The sequence below is a fragment of the Salminus brasiliensis genome, chromosome 7 (assembly GCF_030463535.1).
Source record: "Salminus brasiliensis chromosome 7, fSalBra1.hap2, whole genome shotgun sequence".
Classification (NCBI taxonomy): Eukaryota; Metazoa; Chordata; class Actinopteri; order Characiformes; family Bryconidae; genus Salminus; species Salminus brasiliensis.
In genome coordinates, this window is record NC_132884.1 from 22,542,771 (window position 1) to 22,564,741 (window position 21,971).

General features: G+C 38.9%; 3 protein-coding genes across 7 annotated transcripts in view; 1 reads left to right on the plus strand and 2 right to left on the minus strand.

Annotated features, from left to right (window-relative positions):
* The window catches only part of usp13 (ubiquitin specific peptidase 13), a 31,521-nt gene extending 24,258 nt beyond the window's left edge, over window positions 1-7,263 (plus strand). For all 3 annotated transcript variants that reach the window (XM_072684151.1, XM_072684152.1, XM_072684153.1), the window contains exons 19-21: window positions 2,004-2,196; window positions 4,874-4,958; window positions 5,270-7,263. In XM_072684151.1, coding sequence (XP_072540252.1) covers window positions 2,004-2,196; window positions 4,874-4,958; window positions 5,270-5,366 — 375 coding nt within the window. In that variant the 3' untranslated portion in view covers window positions 5,367-7,263. The remainder of the gene's footprint in view (window positions 1-2,003; window positions 2,197-4,873; window positions 4,959-5,269) is intronic.
* Window positions 1-21,971, minus strand: part of tmem131 (transmembrane protein 131) — a 389,736-nt gene that overhangs the window by 95,544 nt on the left and 272,221 nt on the right. The gene's annotated exons all lie outside the window — the stretch shown is intronic.
* Window positions 8,393-21,971, minus strand: part of pex5la (peroxisomal biogenesis factor 5-like a) — a 90,753-nt gene continuing 77,174 nt past the window's right edge. For all 3 annotated transcript variants that reach the window (XM_072684156.1, XM_072684155.1, XM_072684154.1), the window contains 7 exons: window positions 20,604-20,720; window positions 20,341-20,484; window positions 19,330-19,400; window positions 17,001-17,207; window positions 14,003-14,168; window positions 12,282-12,439; window positions 8,393-11,399 (listed from right to left, as the gene is read on the minus strand). In XM_072684156.1, coding sequence (XP_072540257.1) covers window positions 11,198-11,399; window positions 12,282-12,439; window positions 14,003-14,168; window positions 17,001-17,207; window positions 19,330-19,400; window positions 20,341-20,484; window positions 20,604-20,720 — 1,065 coding nt within the window. In that variant the 3' untranslated portion in view covers window positions 8,393-11,197. The remainder of the gene's footprint in view (window positions 11,400-12,281; window positions 12,440-14,002; window positions 14,169-17,000; window positions 17,208-19,329; window positions 19,401-20,340; window positions 20,485-20,603; window positions 20,721-21,971) is intronic.

The following is a 21,971-nucleotide window of genomic DNA, read 5'->3' on the forward strand; positions in this document are numbered from 1 at the left end:
ATATTTTGTGTTCCTGTGTCCTAATTAGCCAAGTAATTAGATTCATAATGTTCTAACATGCTGTTCATCTCATGAATCAAAGTAAGTGTATTATAGCAGGAAGTGTGTAAGATCAGTAATTTAATTTGTGCATTCTCATTTCATTTGGTTGGTTATTTGTGTTGGTCTTTCATAAACTGTAATAATCAGGTTAAAAAGTCTTCAGTGGTGGATTAGGAACAGGTCAGTGTTTATGACATGTGAAACAATGATACACATGGAGTTTGGGCTTTCAGTACATTCCTGGCAGTCACAATATTTGTATTTATTTTTATTTATTCAGACAAAATACAACTTCAGTTGACTTTTAATGGAGCAGAAAAGTCTCGAAAGTATAACTGCCAACATGTCCAATAACCATTCTCAAAATACACATCCAGTAAAGTTGATTTCAAGAAGCTTTGTTGTAAGTGAGATGTATGAGTGTGAAGAACCTTTTTAGGGCCGGATTCTTAAAGCACACCACCAAGTTGCTCATTCATTAATAAGGATTGCAAGCAGGGTTTATCACTTGTGTGACATTTTCCTGTGCTGTTAGGGATGCAGAGACCACGCTGTCTCACACACACACAAAAATGGTGAGAATGACAAACGTTTTTGATTGGTTGTTGTTGAGGACACATATTGCGTGACATAGCGCTGTCACCAGCAGTTTTGCTGAAATCTAGTCCTTAATGTGTGTACCTCCACATAATGTTAAGGCTTTTGGATCAAAAAAAGAGAAGAGTGTAACACCAGAATTCGGTCTAGCTAGCTATATTCGGTGGCTAACTTATATAAATCTAGGAGGGGGTTCAGAAACCATGATTGTTTAAATACAAAGGTTCTGTGGTGACATCTAGGATCAGGGGATCAGAGGTCTTATGTCATGAGACATCTCCTGCCTTCATTAAAGTTACATTAAGAGGCAACTGTTCAAGGTGGTAGAAATAAGTGCTGTAAACCCCAAGACAAACCCTATGGTATTAAAAGAGTCAATTATGGCATGATAATACTTATTAATATTATAATACTTATTAATACTAATCATATACTAATAATACCTCCCTATATGGTAGTGAGTAAGCATCCTTATTAATACTAATTTGAATACTAATATTTACCTCTATTTAAGTAGATTACACCACTTATGAAAACTGCACACACATCAAAATATCCAGTAAACATTAGGAACTGCGTGTAAGTTGACTAACGAACTGGATGCTATAGATTTTGATGAGCGTGCTAATGAAGCGCACTAATGAATCTACAGGCTATAGGAAGACCACTTAAATTTATTTAATAGAATTTTTAAAAGGTTCTTTTTCAGACATGATTCTTTAGGGCACCAAAAGTGGTTCTTAAATGGCATTGCTCCTAAAACTCTGCTCAAAGAACACTTTAGTGAATGAGTCCTAAAATGGATTTCGCACGTTCTGTAGTTAGCTTACTGTCTTGCACCCTTTTTGGACTCATCACTTTAGAAAAAGAGGCAAGAACATCCTTGTTCTTCAAACTACATGATTATTTGCTTTTTTTACATACAGAGTCAGAGATGGGGTGGGAGTGTGAAACAGCAGGCTCTTGCACATAGGCCAATAATAGCCCAGTAACAAGGAAGTCTTCAACACACACAGCCCACACTGGTACAGAAAAATGAGTGGGTGTCAGACCACTTTTACCTTCTGACCTGGCTCCTCTTACAGATTAAGGCCAAAGCCTAAACAAGGCTTCTGATCATGCAGTGATGCTGGCAGCTGAATTAAGATCTGAAATGTTGATAGGGGCTTGGCCTTTTGCCTGTGAATGATATTCTTAGATTATGTTGTTGAGAAATGTTCTGCTGTCTTGTAAAAAAGATGACTTTAATACTTGGGTTAAAAGTGTTGTGACATGGAAAAGATGAAACATTGATGGGCTACTGCATAAAGTATTCGAATAAGGTTAAGATGCCTCTTTAACAAGTAATCTTTTGTTTTTAACAGAATAATAACTTGGAGCGGGCGCTGGACTGGATCTTTACTCACCCGGAGAGTGAAGAGGAGAGCGAGGCCATGTCAGATATGGCTGATACTGAGCCCAACGACACCAGCTTCTCAAACGCCAACGCACACAGTGACTCCACTCTGTCCCCAGACCAGGAGCTGTCCAGTCCCCGTGTCCGAGATGGCCCAGGCCGTAAGTGCTCACTGATTAAATGTCTTTGTGTATTATCCGGATATGTATCACACACACACACACACACACACACACACACACACACACACACACACACACACGGACAGACCAGACTCAGCTGAGCTGAGTTAAAACCAGAATCATTAGTGCCGCAGGGCTGTCTGCATATGCTTCCCGTTTTAAAACTCCTATCTAGACAGCTTTGATTTAATAGCAATTATAAGACATGCAAGTTTAGTACTTAAATGTTTGCATTACATGGTCACATGATTTTGCACCATTCACAACATGGGATCCAAGCAGTTAAAAAGACACTGGCTCTTATTTGAATTTAGGGTGAAACAAGGTTCCAACAACAATTTCAGTTCGTTTTCGCTTTGCAATTCGGGAAGTGTTCTGTCCCATTACTTGCATTTCTAGTCTTGCAAATCGCATTCACAATGCTCGTTTGATGTGCAGGGCTGTTGGGTGTGCACTTAATGTTCACCTTTCTCAAATCCACTTCATATCATTTCATGATGTCAGTTTCCCATGTTCCACTGTGATTCTGGAACAATTGTCACATTAACGAATCCTAAAATGACTCAATAATTGAAGAATAAGTAACTCTAGGTGTAAGTGTCACCAGTTCTGCCATGAACCCTCCGAGCCCTTGAACACTTGTGCCCCTTTTGTTGACCACTAAAACAGTGTCACAAAAGTGTGTAGTTTAAGAGGGCATTGGGGCTTAGGCCAAGAATTGGATCTGTGCCGGATGTGTGCACTCAGAGACTAAATGCGGTGCATAGCAGCTGGACGACATCTGCCTGGAAAATCACAGAGATGTCAGTCCAGGCGGGACTAAAATTATCAGACCACTGCTGAGGTCAGTGAAACATTGTCATTTAGGCTCGTCATTTTCTCAGAGGAGAAGGGAAAAAACTCCAGCCAGACAGAAATACAGAACACAGAAAAGCTCTTGTGAAAAAAGTCAAACCCCATGTAAATTATTCTTGTCTGAGTAGGGTTTAAGACAAAATGAAAATCTGAGATTAAAATATTAAAAAACCATAACATCACAGTAAACTGTAAAGTACAGTTGTAAAACAGGGAGGCAAATTGCTGCCAAGCATCATGTTTTTTAGCATGCCATTACTACAAGATCTTATGTCATAATTATGAAATCTTAATGTTATGAGAAAAATATATTGCTATAATGAGATAGAAAAAATCAGATATAGTTATGACAAAAAATCTTGTAATAAGTATTTTGTTACTATGTCTCAAAATATAGAAAAAAATTGAATTATGACATTGTGTTTTAAAAACATTATCTTGTTTTTATAAAATGTGCCAGTGTCATAAACTGTAGGCTGCCAAACAGGCTATTGCGTTGACTCAATGGCGCAGTTCACTGAGATTCTTGGCTTAGGTCACTGTAGAATCTTAGTGTCAATGAGCAGCAAAGATAGCTTCTTCAGAAGTATTCAAACGCAGCCAAGGAATCTTAAGTCTCAGGACTGATCAGACCTCTTGGATGTTGCTTTTTTCCTAACCAAGCATCAGTGAGTGACAGAGTGACAGAGAAAGCTTCAGCATAAAAAAATAAGAGTTTAATTACATGAAATCTTAATTATAATATTAATAATAATATAGTATATAGTAATATACTAATAATATAATAATGAAATGCCTTGTTGTTGGAGTAACTGTCACTACTGTCGAGTGAAGGCATTTTACTAGATTTTGGAGCATTGTTGTGAGAATTTGACTGTGACAAGAGCATTAGTGAGGTCAGGATGTTAGATAATCACCTTCTCACCTCATCCCAAACTCCCCAAACAGTCCCAAAAGTATTGGATGTAGCAAGTCAAGTCAAGTCAAGTGGGTTTTATTGTCATTTCAACTACATACAGAGTACACAATGAAACGAAACAACGTTCCTCCAGGACCATGGTGCAACATAGACACAGTGCATACAAAACACAAGTGCAACACAATACAAGTGCGGACAGACAACACAGTACAGACAGAGAATAATAAATAATTGGCGGGAATAATAAGCATCATCCATCATCCATCAAATAGAAGCATCATCCATCATTCCAGAGAACACAGTTCCACTGCTCCACACCTCAATGCTGGACAGCTTTTTCCCCTCTAGCTCATGCCTAACATTTGACTTGGTGCCAATAGGTTCATGTTTATGTAGTCCAGAGAATCCTGTTCTATTGGCAGCACTTCTTTACAGGGAATAGATAAGTTGTGTATGTTGACATTTGCACATCTGTGTAATAATGGGTGCAACGTACAGTAGCTGAATGCATTCATTAGAAGGGGTTTCTGAAACATTTGGACATGTAGAGTATGTCATTTAACAACATATCCTAACAAGATATGGTCTCATAATAAAAGATTTCATATTAACATGCTGAAGATTTTTGTGTTTTCCTATTGCTTGGCAGCAGTGTGCCTCCATAGTAAAAAAAAAAAAAACAGTAAATGAAAAATAAATATCCAAAATTCTGCATGACTTATAGGTCACTTTTAAATTTAAGCCCATTCGTGACATTGGCTGTATTAAGATATTTCTACAAATAGGTAAGGTGTTTTTTAGTCTTAACCTTTAGTCCTGTCATTGAAGTTTATGTTCAAATTCTGACCATCAGAGGATTTCATATATATGTTTTTATTGCAGGGTATGAACTCTTTGCTTTCATAAGTCACATGGGAACATCCACAATGTCTGGACATTACATATGTCATATCAAAAAGGAGGGAAGGTAAGTTTCCTTGCAACAGTTGTTAAGGACAAATCACCTTTTATCAAATGTTTGACATTGTTATCTATGACAGTGGACAAAGCAGGCAGTTGACACTAAAATCATGGATGATCGTAAAGCTAAAGAATGAAACGTTGTCACGAGGCATTTGCACACATCATCTCCACAATGCACAGCATCATCACACACTGCAGTATGATGTTGTTACTATGCATTGTTACACCCCTAGTTTGAACCCACATAATGTCTGAGAACTGAAGATTGTGTGAGTAATTAATTAATGAAAACATCTTTTTTTCTTTTTGTACTAGATGGGTAATTTACAACGATCACAAAGTATGTTTGTCAGAAAGGCCCCCAAAAGACTTGGGCTACATGTACTTTTACCGGCGCCTGTCCAGCTGCTAGACCTGGACCTTCTCAAATGTAGAGCTGCACAGCCTGTTAAGCACAGAGAAGGAGGAGGAAGAGGAGGCGGAAGAAGAGAAGGAGGAGGAAGGAGACAACTGACACTTGACGCTTGACTCCTGAGAGCCATTCATACTGCAGAGAGGGGAGAGAGGAACCCTCACAACCCCACCAAGACCAGCTCAAAGCTCACCCACCACAGGCATAGTCAAAAAGGGGAATGCTTGTGTTTGTTCGGCCTGTGTGATTGGTTATTGGTTTATTGCTGGTTTGTTAAGAGTGTCGTTTAGTCTGTACTCAAGGTACAGAGGGATGTGTGCAATTTTGAAATATGCAGATTAATGTCCTAATATATACACAAATATTATTTTTCTCTTTCAATGCCTTCAGTTACTGTGCCAGTATTTTTCAAGAGTTTGTTCCCTTTTCTTTTCGGAAAATACACATGTGCCTGGATGTGGAAGAAAATGTTACTGCCAACCCTGCATACTACTTTAAATGCAGGTACTTCAAAATGCATTTCAAAGGAGCACTGGAAAACCTTACATTGTACTTTTTTAGGTTTGCACAAGGAAAGGAAAGCAGTCAAGGTTCTGAGATTATTGGGAGCTTGAACTCTAAAGCAGAGTGGAATAAAGGTACCATAATGTCATGCACAAATACTCACAAATGGCTAAAGTAACAGGAATAGAGGAAATGTAGAGGAAGATTCATCTGCCTGAAGGAGAAAGGAATATGCATTAGGAATGAACCCCTTGAAATATTTACATAGCCTTGATATTTGTATTGATCCAAGCAGGTTTATTTTATATTTTAGAAAAAAAACCTTTAGCACAATTGGAAAACAATACCCTGTGCAAGTTTACGTCTTGCTTACATGTCAGTGTTAAATGATGGAGAAAATGTACCAATTACTTTTCTGTGCAATAGTAAAGTGCTTTACTCTCTTGACCTTTTCTAGTGTCTGTGACAGGGCAGGTCTAATCATCTTTCATTCTTCTATTTCAACAGCTTTTCCGTCTCTTTTTATATCTTCTAAGAAATGTAGTAAATGTGTAACAAACAGCTAAGCAATATGTAGTGACAAGTGAATCAGAATTTCGTAGATCACCTGCATTGTCTTTCATAAAACTCCGATATCTCAGTCTCAGACACTACAGTGCCGTGCACACTGAATGTACACTCTATGGTGCTCAGTAATACCAAAACCTTCTCAAGCTTTATGATCTTATATCATTAAGATACATATGAAGAATGGGTACTTTTGATCCCAGGTAATCACTCACTATACTCACTATATCACCCATTGTACTGGATATATCACCCACTATACTGGACACGAAGACTTCTGTGGGACATTTGGCATAAGTTCTCAGCCCTACAAAAAGTTATTTTGTTTAAATAGCTACAGTTACTTTCTCTCTTGCTCTTTCTCTCCTCTCTCTTGTTCTTATTTGAAAGGGTAGCTGGGAGCCGGAGGATTTGGCATGCTCATGCTGCATGTCTCTGCGCTCTTCCCACCTGCCCTTTTCTCTTAGGATGTGTAGGCTGATACCTGGATCGCCTCCTTCTGAAACATGCCTTGATATTATCAGCTTGTGCACTAAAGTTCAGGAGTTAGCCAGCTGATGTTTTGAACTGTATAGTTGATCTTTTTTGGTTCATCTGTTTCTTCTTTTTTTTTTCATGGAACTGAATGTCAAGTGGTACAAGTTTTTATTTTTTCCCCTCTTTTTGCAAAAAAGTGTGCCAACTCTAAAGTTACTATACAAATTTACACAACTTGTGTAAGATTTTTTGTAATGGATCTTCCTTTCCAAATATGACAGTTTTGAAGGCAATTGTGGGTGTTTTCCATGTCCCATCAAATTCATCGCTCATGTTTGGATTATTCAATAAACCATGATTGTTGATTTCTGTGACTAGTTTCTTATTTGGATAAGGCATACAGAATTCATTGCAGAATCTATTAAAGGGGATCAGGTGTGCTGTCAGATAGCCTTGATCAATTTTCCAGACCTCTGAATAAACATTGAGAACAGAAATCTTCACATTTTGTGCTCCAGTTCTGGAAATTTGTTTTGGAGCTTTTTAAAAAAACTGACAGCCTGTAAAGTTTGATTCTTACAACCTCAAGAATACCTTTACAGTATTGGGAGGGGGTGATTAAAGCATGGCATGGTCATGTTTCTTCAGTCATTTAGTGTTAGCACTTAGCCATGGTGCTACGTTTCCCCAAATCTACAGTTGTTAAATTTGATTTACAAACATAAAGTCAGTTAATATGCTGATTTGTACTGTTCTTGTAATGTTGGAAATGGAACAAATAGTGGAACAAGTAGGTAATTTAATAAGCCAATTTAAGCTTAAGGAATTGAACATGCACCACAGACTTTTGAACTCATGGGCGCTTCCAAAGAAATGTTGCTGAACAATCACATAAATCCATGGTTCAAACCCATATGCTGGTACTCCAGGCTTCAGAACTCAGTATCTTTGTTCTTGGCTGATAGAAGAGAAACCCAACATGGTCTTCTGCTGTTAAAGCCCACCTGCCTCAAGGTTCTGAGGTGTTTTCTGCACACCAGAATTGCAGAGAGTCGCTATCTGACTAGCCTTTCTGTCAGCTCACACCAGTCTGTGTTGACCTCTGTCATCAACAAGGCTGTCTGCAGATCTGCTGCTCACTGGGTGCTTTTCCATTATTACACCATTCTGAGTGCTGTGCTGAAAATCCCTGAAGATCAGTAGTTATAGAAATACTTCAACCAGCCCTTCTGGCACCAACAATCATGCTACTCTTAAAATAACTGGGATCATATTTTTCCTCCTTTCATATGGTTGATGTGGACATTAGCTAAAGCTGCTGGCCTGTATCTGCAAGATTGTGTACCCCTTTAAGTTAGTGATAAAATGCTGAGATAAAATAACAGGGTTGAATGTTTGCAATTTAATAAACCGTGTACATCAATCAGAATTATCTAAAAAGTACAAACACACCAAATGTAATGCATTAGTTTATTTCAAAAGATTCATTTTATATATGTTTGTTGGGTATTTCATATATGTCACCATGTTTAAATATATTGCACCAGAGTTATTGAAGCCTGTTCTGTGGATTATGTGTAGTCTCAGCATCATGGAATTAATGGACAATTAAAGTTCATAGCAGATCGCTGATCGTGCGCAAGCTAGTAAGCATTGTGTGGACTACAGGCTTCAGTAAATCTGTGTTTTTTTGTGAGAATAGTATGAATAAGTATACAATAAAGGATATTTTGTCTAGCGTACTCGCTGCATTGCAAAACTGATTACTATTATATAGTTTGTGTTTGTTACGATAAATGCCATATGCAAAGATCAGTATGTTGAAATGCAAAACTGATATATTGATATATATATATATATATATATGTATATATGTCATAGAAATGAAGGGTAGAATAGAGTAAAAGAGGCATGACAATTTCATGCATATAAATAAAGCTACTGCATTCAAAAATAAGTGCATTCAGCATGCGGTCCTCTTAAATTAGGAGTTCTTCTAGAATAGTACAAGGTCATCTAGATTATCTCACCTGAGATTGTACAAAGGTCTAAAAAAGGGGAGGCTGCCCTCAGGCTCTACTAACAGTAGCAAGCGATTAGCTAGCACAGGCTTGTCCTGTTTGCATCCCAGAGCATTTTACGGTGCTCTTATGAGGATTCAGGATAACCACAACACAAAGAGTTGAACGTAAAAACAGTAATACAAAATTAAACCAATTACATTTTGGTCTATCATGCTAAAACTGCTGTAGTTGGATTAAGAAATGCTACTACGTTACTGTGAGGAATTTACTGAAGCTGAAAATAAGCACTCGGTAAAGATGATTCAATACACTTTCATTTGTTTAAGGACTTCATGCTGTTTTGTGTTACTGGGCACGTTTAAGGACTCTTTGGGAAAACAGTTGAAGCCAATTGTGCTGAAAATATACAAACATATTTGCTGGATATTTTGTATCCTCTGTCTATAAAATGCAAACACTTTATCCACTGTCTTTCCCACATTGTGAAATACAGCACAGTCGATTGATTTTTTGGATATGACATTTACGGGTTCACACAATAGGAAATAAAACAATACTAGGTATCTTCTCTTCTGCGTTCTGCATCTGTCTTTACCACCAGTAAATTCAACCATAATATTAAGTTACCTGTGATTCATTTTGCATAGAATTTTTTTTTTGGACACTTATAACTTCCCTCTTATCACATTTGCCAAAGGCTGTACGTTCCCCAGGCCAAAATTCTGCACATTTTAACACACCTGACTCAGCACATGAGAAACATGGTAATTAATTCATTAATTAATTCATGAGTTGAATCAGGTGTGCAGAATGAGTTAGGCATAAAAATGTGCATAGTATGGGCTCTAGCCAGTATTCCACAATTACCATTGTGTACCGCAACTAGTTACAAGACTATGAACTGAGCCAATTTGACCTATCCCAAAGAAAAACTGATGTTGAAATAATGTACATGAGCATCAACATTTCAACATCGAGTCAATGTCCAAACATTTGCTGGGACCCCAGGACGCACAGCATTTTCTTGGCCATATTTCACCCATTCATGAATGTTGCTAGGTATATTCGGCCAGAGGAAAATGCTATTGGGTGTCATACTGTTCATTCATACTGTGTCTGGGGTACAATTAGTATGAGAGCAGTATGTAGAAGACTATTTTGAGCCCAGAACTGGGATTGGGAACGTCAGGCCTAAAGCATGCAACACACAAGCTCTTTTTGAGCCATATTAACTACATCAAGCCTCAAACATTAATATCTGTGTCTGGGACAATCATATTAGCATTAAGACACAATAATGCAATAATGTCATAGGCCTTTGTGGCAAAGGCCAACACAACAAGTAAACAAGCTGTGTTGTGTGACTGAAGGTCTGCTACGTGATTATACTGCATGGCAAATAGCAATATGGAGGACAGTCGCATCTTTCGTGCATCAAAAAACAATCACTATGGCATTCAGAGATACAGTATCTTCATGTGGTTTGAGAAAAAAACATCTCAGTTACAGTGGAGAAGTTATTGGAAGAGGTAAGATATGGCAGGTAATGGCTTCCATCTGCTAATCATACTCACAAAGTCTCTGAAAAAACTAAATGTTTAACATGCGTCTTGAATAAGGCTTTACAGTCTAGTCTGCGAGTTAAAACAATGAACAGGAAGGGGCTTTTTCTAGCGGTGTAGTGATGAGGAAAGCATCTACAGGTTTTTCATTCTAAGTGTAGTGCAACAAAGGTCTGCTGAAGGTACCCCTCCCATTAAATTTACAAGGTTACTGATAATTACTAACTCTATTTCCTATGGAAAGCTGTTGTTGTTTTTTTTTAATAAAAACTGGATATGACTGCCGACGTGTCAGTCATTTCTTGAGCAATTTCAAACTATTGCTTTGATCTATTTAAAATACTAAAATAAACAAAATGCAAATGCGTGTCCTTTTTCACGTTGCGAGAGGTGCAAACCTGTATTTCAGAGTTCTTACAGCATGTCCTGCCTTCACTGGATGGGTCGTCACTAATTGATATTTTCTCTAAGGCATACTTCTACAATCTTGGCCAGGCGTTGTGCTCTTCGGGGAAATCTTCTGCTGCAGTGCCAATCCGTCGGAAATAGTCTCTTGTCAAGCACGGGCAGTCCTCAAGAATGTAAAGGTGCTCTGCGAAAAAGGAATAAAGGACTCATCCTGTAACGCGGGTTACGGGTCACTCCCTATGAGGGACTTTGGGTTCTTGGCTTGTACGCAGTCTAAAGGGGTCTTAGTTCACATATCCAGGTTGAAGGCTCTCATGAGTAAGTCCAGGTCCCCGATGTTAGCCGCCTGGAAAAGCTCGGGCTGGTCCAGCATGGACAGCGCTATCCTCAGGGCTGCCCAGATGTTTCCAGACATGACCTGGTGCGAGAACTGCCGACTCCTGCTTTTCCTCTGCAGGCTGAGCGCTGTCAGGAAATTGCTGGCGGCTTCCCTGCAAAAACAGCAACAGCATGACATGGTTTGTTTGCTCCTTTAATCGAACATTATGGTAATCTAAATTCACTGTTTAGATTGTGTGTTTTTGATTTGGCTCGGTTGGTTTCACACTGCAACAGACACAAGAGCTCACTGTATTCTCTGATTGCCCAGATTCTGAATGAACAGGGTAAATTCTAGCACTCTTTTACTTTTACTTTATCTCAATGTATAAAATGTAGATCCACCCCTTCCATGCAGTATATTACTGATAAAATGTCTTTGCATTTTGTCTCTAAATAAATAAATAAATAAAACCATTTAATATCTACATGTTTCACAATCAGGCTAATTATAGTCTGCTCCATTACCATTTATTGAATTTAAGTTTATCTGTCAGTTTATCTGGTGGCCTATTACATTCAAAGCTTAATCTGGCAGGTTATGCAGTCAGTACAGTGCTGACCCCCACAGAGGAAAGCTTGCTCTCATGTTGAAGTTCTTTGCTTGAACATAAAAACACGTTCCCACCAGTAGCAAATTGAATTACAGTTCTCTTGGAAGCGGAACAAGGCCTGTTATTCTTGGCAGACCACATTTCTCTTGATTTTGTGTACTAGAGTACAGCTAGACTGTTCCCACTGGGTTGTCAAAATAGACTATTTGATAGATCTGCATCAAACGAGGTAATTGTGAAAGCACCCAGAACAACAGACTCCAGAACAATGGTCATTTTAGTCTTAAAGCCACGGTAAAAAAATGCATGTTTAATTCTAAGCTATACAAATCAGTCAGTTAAATTCCTTACAATGACCATTACAGAACCTACTCTGATAAAATCAGCTTGTACAGTGCTTAAGAATCTGAACAAGAAGAAGCAGCAACAGAGCCTCCACACCTGTGTGCTCCCATGTTGATGCAGCTGATGCCCAAGTTGTAGCGTGAACGTATGAAGCCAGGCTGGAGCTCCAGGGCCCGGGTATAGGCCTCCACTGCCTCCTCACTGCGGTCTCCGTTAGCCAGTGTTGCCCCAAGACGATTCCATAACAAGTAGTCCTACCAGTGGAAATAATGGAAAATAATTTACATAGTTAATGTAAATTAATCTGCATTTCTAAATAGTCAACATAGTTTTTTGTTTTCTTAAAGCAACATTAGGTGAGAATTGGTATTTCTTGCTGCTGGCCTTCCCAACAGTCAGGAATATGCCTTAGAGACCCTCCTGAAGTACACACTTTTCATGTCAATTTCTGGATGAACTGAGAGATACAGAATCATTACTGAAAGTAAAAGAAGCCAGTTTAGTAAAGATTACATGATGTTACACAAATATAACTTGGGTTGCACAGTATTATTACACAGTTGCGAGCATTGTCCTGCCAGCAGCCAGTGGAGCATCACAATGATTTTGAAGCTGTTATTTTAAGGTACAAATGCTACATAATGTTGCTTTAAATAGCCAACTCATATTTCATTACTATGCACATATTTCAGTACTGTGCAAAAATCAAAGACTTGTTTATTTATTTTCCAATGAAACCAAGAAATGTTTAATTTTCAGGAGATATCTCTAAGGAAATTAAATTTACGATAATCTACATGAACATGAAACATGACTTTTATTATACCGAATTCCTACTATTGACGTCATGAACAACACCGCCTGATTTATGGTTATTACTCATAGATGTCACTTTGCATGTTATTTATTGAGGATTTATGTTATCCCACCATGATCCTGCAGTTACACGAAAACACATTTAACACTGCTACTATGACTGAGGTTTAATCTTCTGCTGTATCTATCGTATATCCATGCCTGACAACAGGGAAAATGGAAATCTCATAGCAGCAGCAGCTCTCAGACTTTATTTAATATTTAAAACGAATGCAATTATCTGCCTCTTCTTGGGCCCTGGGCTGTTATGTCTTCTCATAGAGCCTATATGCTGGTAGAAAGGCAGAAAGGCTGTGTTTACTCAGCGGGGCTCTGCGCTCGTGGTGTATGTAAGAGCTGCCTCTGCCCCTGGGACGGCCTGGTCTCTGAGTTTTTTTGGAACGGTGGTGTCGACATTGTCTTTCATTGTATGCAGGATCTGCGCCCCCCAGCAGGCGAGCACACATTTCCAAGTCAAATAGATGGGGAGGATTTTCGATTGTGTGTAAATGTGGTCTACAGAGGGGGACTGAGTAGAGCTTAGCAAGCATCAATCGCACACAAGGTGACCTGCAGGCTTGCCGAACAGGCCAGGCCTCTAATTAATGGTATAAAGTGGTATAAAGGTCCCCTCAAGTTCAAGTTCAAAGTGCACTGTATTAACTGCCTTGTGACAGTGTTTATTGTTGCTATGATAAGACAGCTTTGATGAATGGACCAAGTTAATAGAAAGGTCCCAAAAATCTATTTTCTTTAAAGGTAAGATATTAACTGAGAGTTAAGAATGATTTTTTTTTCATTTTTTCATAAAGGTGCTGTTTTTCTATGACAGCGATGATGTGCTCCAGTACGTGCGTGACTCTCTCTCTCTTTCTCTCTCTTGCTTGCTCACTCACTCGCTCTTAGCTGATCAGTGCTATGTGAGATTTTGTGTGAACAAAGTAAGCTGGGTTGGGACTGACCTCTGGCCGGACAGAAAGGGCAGCGTTGAAGGCCTCTACAGCTTTGGTGAACTCAGAGCTGAGGTTATAGAGCACCCCTAGGCCCGTCTGCAGGTCCGCGTCGATGATGTCTGGGTTTTGCCCGGCAGCGTCCAGAAACAGCTCCCTCACCTCCGGCAGCAAAGAGCTGAGACAGCAGAGAGTAAGAGAGGCTGATCAGAGTCATATTTAGTTGAGCTCTGTCCTTCACACAGTGATTGACTGTACTTTGCCAAATCTCAATCTCGCTGTGTAATAGTAAAATAGTAACAAATAGTAAAGTTTGCTACCATTACTGTTCTACCCCTTTTTTAAACCACAGGGCCTCCTCCTTTAACTCAAACAATAGTTGTGAAAAATCCAATGTATAGTTTTACTTTTAGCCCAAATGTAGCCAATCAGACATTTGGACTGTTTGGTGTCTGAGGTTTACTTCTTTAGTTTTGCACTGGATCTATGATGCTAATGTGTATTAATACTAGAAAGGTTTGAATTATTGTACAAATAATTTTTTATATTTAATAATCAACAATCACTTCAAAAACTCAGATTTAAATATTATTAACTACACAACAATATATTTAGATGCTTTACTCAATATTCAAAAAACATTCACAACAACATCCAGCAATACTATTATAAAATATTTTTAAAATAAGCTGGTTAAATATTTATTGGGTTAAGATATCTACTTAGAGATCTGATCAGCACTTTGACCAAAATGTCAGGCCTGCCCTGTTCTGTCATGTCTGCCTCTGTTTTGTGTTCCATGTGCTCCCAAGCACATGGCTCTGTTTGTGTCTTGTCTGTCCTAGCTATGCCTGTCCGTTACTGTCCGACACTGTGTTTTCACCAGTGTCTCCTTCGTAACCACGCCCCCTCATTACTCCCAGGTGTTCCTTGTTATCCTCTGTATAAGTACCCGTTTGTTTCAGTCGTGCCTTGTCTGGTCTTGTGCATGCGTGCATGTCCATGTTGGTGTGCGTTCATGTCTATTCGTGGTTTGTTGATTTGTGTCACGGTTTGTCACAATTGGAGACAGAGGCGGACTTACTCGCTGGATATCTTTTAATACAAGAAAATAAAACACAACAAACAGAAAACCAAACAAGCACAAAGCTTACCAAATAAACAACACAAGAATCACATAAACAGGCCAAATCAACAAACTACAAACTCAACATGAACGCACACCTACATGGACATGCACACATGCACAAGACCAGGAACAAAAAGGAAGAGGAACACCTGGGAGTAACAAAGGGGCGTGGTTACGAAGGAGAGGACAGGCGTGGCTAGGATAGACAAGACACAAACAGAGCCATGCGCTTGGGAGCACATGGAACACAAAACAGAGGCAGACATGACACAGACATTCTAAATATGAATGTATATATATATATATATTTATATACTCTTAAAAATAAAGGTAAATGAAGGTTCTTTGGGTGATGCCATAATAAAAACCATAAAAGCTATTTTGTAAAAGAAGTGAATGAAGAATCTGTAAAAGATGTAAATGTAAAGGTTTTTTACTAATGTAAAGGTTAAAAAAAAATTGCAAAAAAAGTTTTTACGATGCTCCATGCAAATGGATATGGCTCATTTGAAGCTGCCTACAGTACAGTATTCACTTGTATTCAACTGATGGGATTTACTGCAGGCTTGCGTAAAACTTGAAAGCAAATAAGTTATTGAAGGGGGATCAATGATGCTAAACATCTTTCATATTTTTTCTCAAATGTTATAATTTCATTGCATTAAAAAATCAATGAGGACTCAATGATGTCAATTTTTCTACATTAAAACAAAGATGCATTCGGGGTACTGAGGGCAAAGCTAGCCTGGTCAGCGATAGGTAATAACAAATGAAAATTTTCACCAGGAGGAATCCCCAACAAGTCTGTGTGGTCTCCTAACTACACTTCATCAGGAACACACAAGAAGTGACAGAAGCTACACACAAGTAGCCATTCTTGTTCATGTTGCGCAAATCTTCTCAGGTTTCCCCTCAACCTGTGTAGCTCAATGTTGTGGTCACTGCTGCTCACAACCTTTTTTCACATTACTGGATCTGGACACCTCAACAGGTCCAGATTATTAGACTTTATACTCGTTTATAAATGGTGTTTGAACCAGCGCAGGGTGAATGGTAATTTGCCTCTGATTTGGAGCTTTTATTGGCAAGCCCCGAAAACTGTCAGCAACTAGCCTAATCAGTGCGCTCTCTTTCTCCTCACATCACTTCAGACCCAGGCATCTGCTAGCTGGGTATCTGGTGCTTTCCTCTGAGCACATTGGTGGCCTGGTGGCTGGTTGCATATGTGAGGAGAGGAGGCATATGTCAGTCCTCACCCTACTAGTGTCAGAAGTGTTACATGTGACAGGGGGAGAATACAAATAAGTTGATTGGAGGATTAGCTATTTAAAATTGGGAAGGAAAATCATTTAGTGTAAACATTACTGGAATTAAACCGCGATGACAAATACAGAAACAGCAGTGGTGAATTTGTTTGTGCTGTTCTGTGTTGAGAAAATGCGAATTTCTAAATAACAAATATTAATAATTTACAAATAATTCTGTCTGAGCTGACATTACATTAATGTGTTTACAACGTTTATGTTTATGGCATTTAGCAGACGCTCTTATTCAGATTTACTTACTTAAGTGCTGTAATGTCAATTATAGGAATAAATTCTAGTCAGAACAAAATAGGTTGGGAGTCCAAACTACCCTTAATCTCAGACACTGCCAGAAACAAAAGCCAGTGCCTCTACCTAGAGAGACAGCTACCTAGAGAGACAGCTACCTAGAGAGACAAAAAACACATATTTACTGTTCATTAATGTAAACACCTCACTAAGCATTTAACCTGATCCGTAAATGTATGCCCTTAACCATGACTACACATGATAACTGCATAGTAAAATATTGTATGACGACTAGTGACATCTATATAGAAGACTATTGGGAACTCACCATGGCAATGGTGAGGTGCAGGAGAGGCGGCGAGATCCAGGCGAGCCCTGCAGGTGGCTGCGGGTCTTCAGAAGGTGTTTGTATTTAGGGTTGTGCTTTAGCCAGCCCAGAAGCGCCTCACAGGCCTCCTGCTTCATGCCTGTGTTGGTCAGGCTCACTGCCAAGGCCATCAGGGCCTGGAGGTTGTTGGGGTGGAGTTCCAGACACCTGTACGTTTGTGCACACACACACACGTCACACAGACACACACAGAGGGCAGCATCAAACGGACTGCAGCTTTGATGGACACTAATGAGCTCACAACCAACATAATGAGAGGCAGACGCTTCCTGATTAGTTCTGTTTTTAATTTATGGGTGACTACCTGTGTCATCTGATGTGTGCTTGTGCTTGGAGACATACAAAGAGCTTATACAGAAGTATATAATAAAGAGATGTAATAAAGAGTTTCGTGTTTGTTACAAGACTATGTTTAATCTTAACAAACAATCAGAATTTAGAAACTTACATATCTGGATGTTTTTACTTCTACTTTTACCATCAATTTTGATGAGAAATGAATATTACTGTAACACTTGATACCACACTGACATACATGTTTATACTGTATTTTTAAGTTGTTCATAATAGCAATAATACAATGTAATAATACTTTTATTTATATTTATTAGACTCTACTAGACTGTGGTATGTCCATTTCAGCACTGAAATGAGCACTGTGTCATTATTATGCATTAGCTCTTTAACATGTGGAATTTGATTACTGATTTTACCAAAGTCATGTGTGGAAATACTACAGCAGTGAGAATCGCAGTTCACTAATTTCATGCCACGGTGACTTTATTAGCAAGACTTCATTAATGGGGTGGGTGATTTGACCATATTTTATTGTTATTGTCATAAATGGTGTTATTGTTATAAGCAATATTCTAATTTGAGCATATTGTGAATATTGCAAGTAGGCATTGGCAATAACATCTTTGGATTATTTGGATTATCATAATAAATTATATTATCGTGGTGCAAATTCAGTTATGAAGCAGCCCTTGTGAGCATTACAGCATTTCATTTACTTCAGTCACATGATCTTTTCCTTACAGGCTGCAGCTGCCACTTTAATGATCTGCTGTGGCTCAGTCGCAGAATGATATAAGGTACTCATTCGCCACTCATGGGACGCATATGTTATTAAGTCAAGTAAAATTTGTTAAGTAAAAAAAAAATAATAATTTAAACATGACTCCCTATGCTAATTAGAGCTTTCTGTGTGCTACTGCATTTCTTATAAAATAAGCACCACACTGCCTGTATTATTGGATTCACTGTGCGCATGTGTTTTCTTTTTTTTTTTTACTTATTTGTTCAATTTGTTTAATTAAAGCAACAATAAAAGTCAATTAAAGTGTGACGCATATTCAAATAAAAATCTACACTGTTTCCATCTTTGCTAGATGACACCTTTTACATTTCAAAGTAAAAAGGTGACAACAGCATTGAGACATCATGTTATTAACTTCTATTTTTTCTACAATGCACCGAATGTAAGATTGTTTTTCATTCCTATTGTGGTGATGGAGCAGGGCTGGGAGTACTAGGCTCTGAGAGTGTCACTGGTGATTAGTGCACATAGATTGGAGTTTTCACCCTTGGTCGCTCAGTGGAAGCTTGTGTGAGATTATGGCCTCTCTATCTGCAATGAATGTAATCTCCCAAAGGCTCGGCTGCTTACGAAATGCAATTTTAATTGGATCACCCCCTTATTATGGTGCTCCTGTACCCAGAAGCAGGAGAGGACACAGCTGAGAGCTTTGTCCTGTTCCGCCACTGGTGGCACTGTATTAATGTTTTACTGTCGGGTTGTTTTACTGTTTAACTGTTACTATACTAGAATCATGGGGCTTGTTATTCATTTAATCATCATTTAAGGAATGCTTCCTCTTAAACCATGTCTGCTGTACCTGTTTTGTACCATCAACTACCATGGGAAATTATTTCACTGCATTTTCTGGCACCTAGTAAAAGAACAGCAAAACTGTTTCCTAGAAACACACTTGCAATAGAAGCCAATTGAAGGCCGGCAATGAAGCTAATAAGAAAGGCCTCTTACAGGTTTGTCCTTGGTCAACAGTCTGTGATAATAAACTGCAGCGTAGAGTTTTCTTCTATATACACATTTTAAACACTGTGCAGTCTGGCAGCACATTGTATCGATCAGTGATTTTATTCGAAACTTGTTCTTGACTAGTTCCTCAGATGGTTTTGTGTTTGAATGTATGCTTTGGATAATTAGCATTCATTTTCAGGGCCTTATGCAGTCGCACCCCCTTACCTCTGGAGGGAGACAATCGCTGCCTGCTCGTTCTCATTCTCTGCCTGCGTGGTGCCCAACACTTGCCAAGCCTGAAAAGACAATGGGTATTGAAGTCTGAATGGAAGGGTTATCACCTTGACCCTAGCGAGGAGATTGTATTCGAGGCCCACAGTTGCTGCTGTTCAGGGAAAATGACTCATTCTAGAAAGGCTGACATCGCTTGTGGCAAGCAGCATGGAGGCGTCTTAAGTGCTTGATAGAATGAACCTCCGTCCCTGGTTGACATTTGCTGTTGTTAGTCCGTAAATCCTGAGGTAGCTGTTATGTACATTTACAGCATATTTTAAGGATAACAGCTTTATGAAAGATAAGACTAGTTTCTCAACCATCCTGACATGGTCAAATAGAAGGTGAACTGATTTTCTCCTCACCATAACTGATCTTCCAGAAAGACCATATATGAGCATATATGAGATAATCAACAGATCAATTACACTCTCTGAAAGACGAGAACTTCTCAGCTGTTAGTTAGTTAGGGTTCGATACTGACATTCAGGTGGGAACAACTAGAGTTGCCTTAAAGGAGGTGTGTGGAGCCACAGATAAGGAGAGACTTTGAGCGTGAAGTGGTGGCAGACAGCATTTGCACTCTCTCGCGCTTCTCTCTCTCTCTTGTCACATTTCCTGTTTTCCTTTGGTTTTGGAAGAACCCCGGACCTTCTCCCTCATCAGCCATAAGTGCACTGTAAACTACAGTGGCTTGGAATGGCAGTGCAATGAAGCTCTTGTTGCCAGTGCTGCCCCCTACAGTATTAAGCACACCCAGACTCCTAGAATAGTTCCCAACCAACACTTTCCACCCATTCATGATTCATTTTAGGATCACTTCTCACCTTTTATATATATATATATATATATATATATATATATATATCACACATATGGACACAATAGGTTTGATCAACCTGGGGCTGTTTTCTTATCACACAGGGAGTGTCCGTGCAAGTGTCTGTGTGAGCACACAGTTACCTCAGAGTCCTGAGGGTCCTGTAAGATGGCCGACTCCAACAGTAGAACAGCATTTGGCAGGTCACCTTCTCTGGCCTTCCGCAGGCCCTCTTCAAATGCATTTGGCCAGTCTTTATATGGATTGTCTGTGTGGAAGTAATATCCCTGCAACAGACAGTACTCAAGCTATTAAACTCTGATATGTCAAGATTCCTTTAAAAGGGTTGTAAGAGATCAATACATGGGCCTTATAGCATCTTAATACAATATCCTGATTTCTGTACCTTTTCATGAGGAGACACTGAAGAGGGGATCTGGGCCTGCTCATTCTCTGTCAGCCAGTTCCTGCGGGCCAGTTCCTCCCATTCGGCCTGCATCTTATCCCAGAATTCTGTGTCTGACTGTGCAAAACATATAAACCAACAGGAAGTTAAAGCGGTGAATTTTTTTTTCAGAATTGTTTTCATAATTATTGTTATTAGTTATTTACTTGAAGGAGCAGATATTATGCAAAATCCTTCACAACAACAAAAAAAAACATCTAATGGGTGAATACTGTGTAGGCACTGTAAACTCTCAAATTAGAGAATATCATGGGGCAAAGAAATTTGGTCTTTGTTATCCAATGATTACTATATCATTGAGCTTATCATCCAAATGCTATTCAGCAAGTACTACGAAACTATAATGTAAAATATGTAACTTCAAGAATGAGGCCCGCCAAATGAATCCTTAGAGTTAAGGAGGGTTAAATGGTGGCTGAGGTATGGTGTGAAAGAACAGCGGTGTATCCATCAGCAGTGTGCAGTTTCCTCCATCTGTAATTTGCAGTTCAGGGTGACTTCTGCTGGTTCCCTGCAGGTGTGTGCTATACTCGCAAACCTCTCAAATCTGTATCAACATAAGTCTGAACTCTCCGCACTCAGCAATCTGAATAATGAATCGCACCACATGAATATTGATGGAGGGAAGGGGCTCTCCTGCAGTCTTGCAGTTGAGTCACTCCAGTCCCAATCATGTGATGACTAAGCTCTGCTGAAGTCACAATTCCTGATTGAGAAGAAACTTTTTCTTATGCTACTAAGAGTTGAGCTGTAGTAGAAGGAAACTGATGCATTTACCTGGAAGCTAAATACTTTCTGTTAAGGGTATGTTTTGCAAAAACATCAGTGCCATGTCTGATTTTAAGACCATATTTTGCTGATGTCCGAAGAACTTCTAACACTAAAGATATACTCCGATAGACCTTATAGTTAAATTCAAGGGAGTCCTGCAAAAAGGCAGAAACTCTTAAATGACAATTAATAATCGTAGCACCAAGTACAGATCTACCCATATTTCGTTTGCAATTTCAGTTTCTGTTAAATACTTCTGAAATGTATAATTTTTACAATTTTTCTAAATACCTTTTTTGTGGTAGAACATGCTATTCTTACACAATGGACTGGATATGCATTTGATTACATTTTACATTACATACAGTTTTACATGATGGTGTTTCAATAGTTTAACCTTTTCACAGTATTCATGTGATAAAGTTAAAGACAGGTTGACTCACACAGATGTCCCCATTTGAATAGCAGGGCTAAATCAGACAGCTCTTTTTGGTACGGCTCACAATATTTTGATAAAATGAATACTACTGTTTTGTC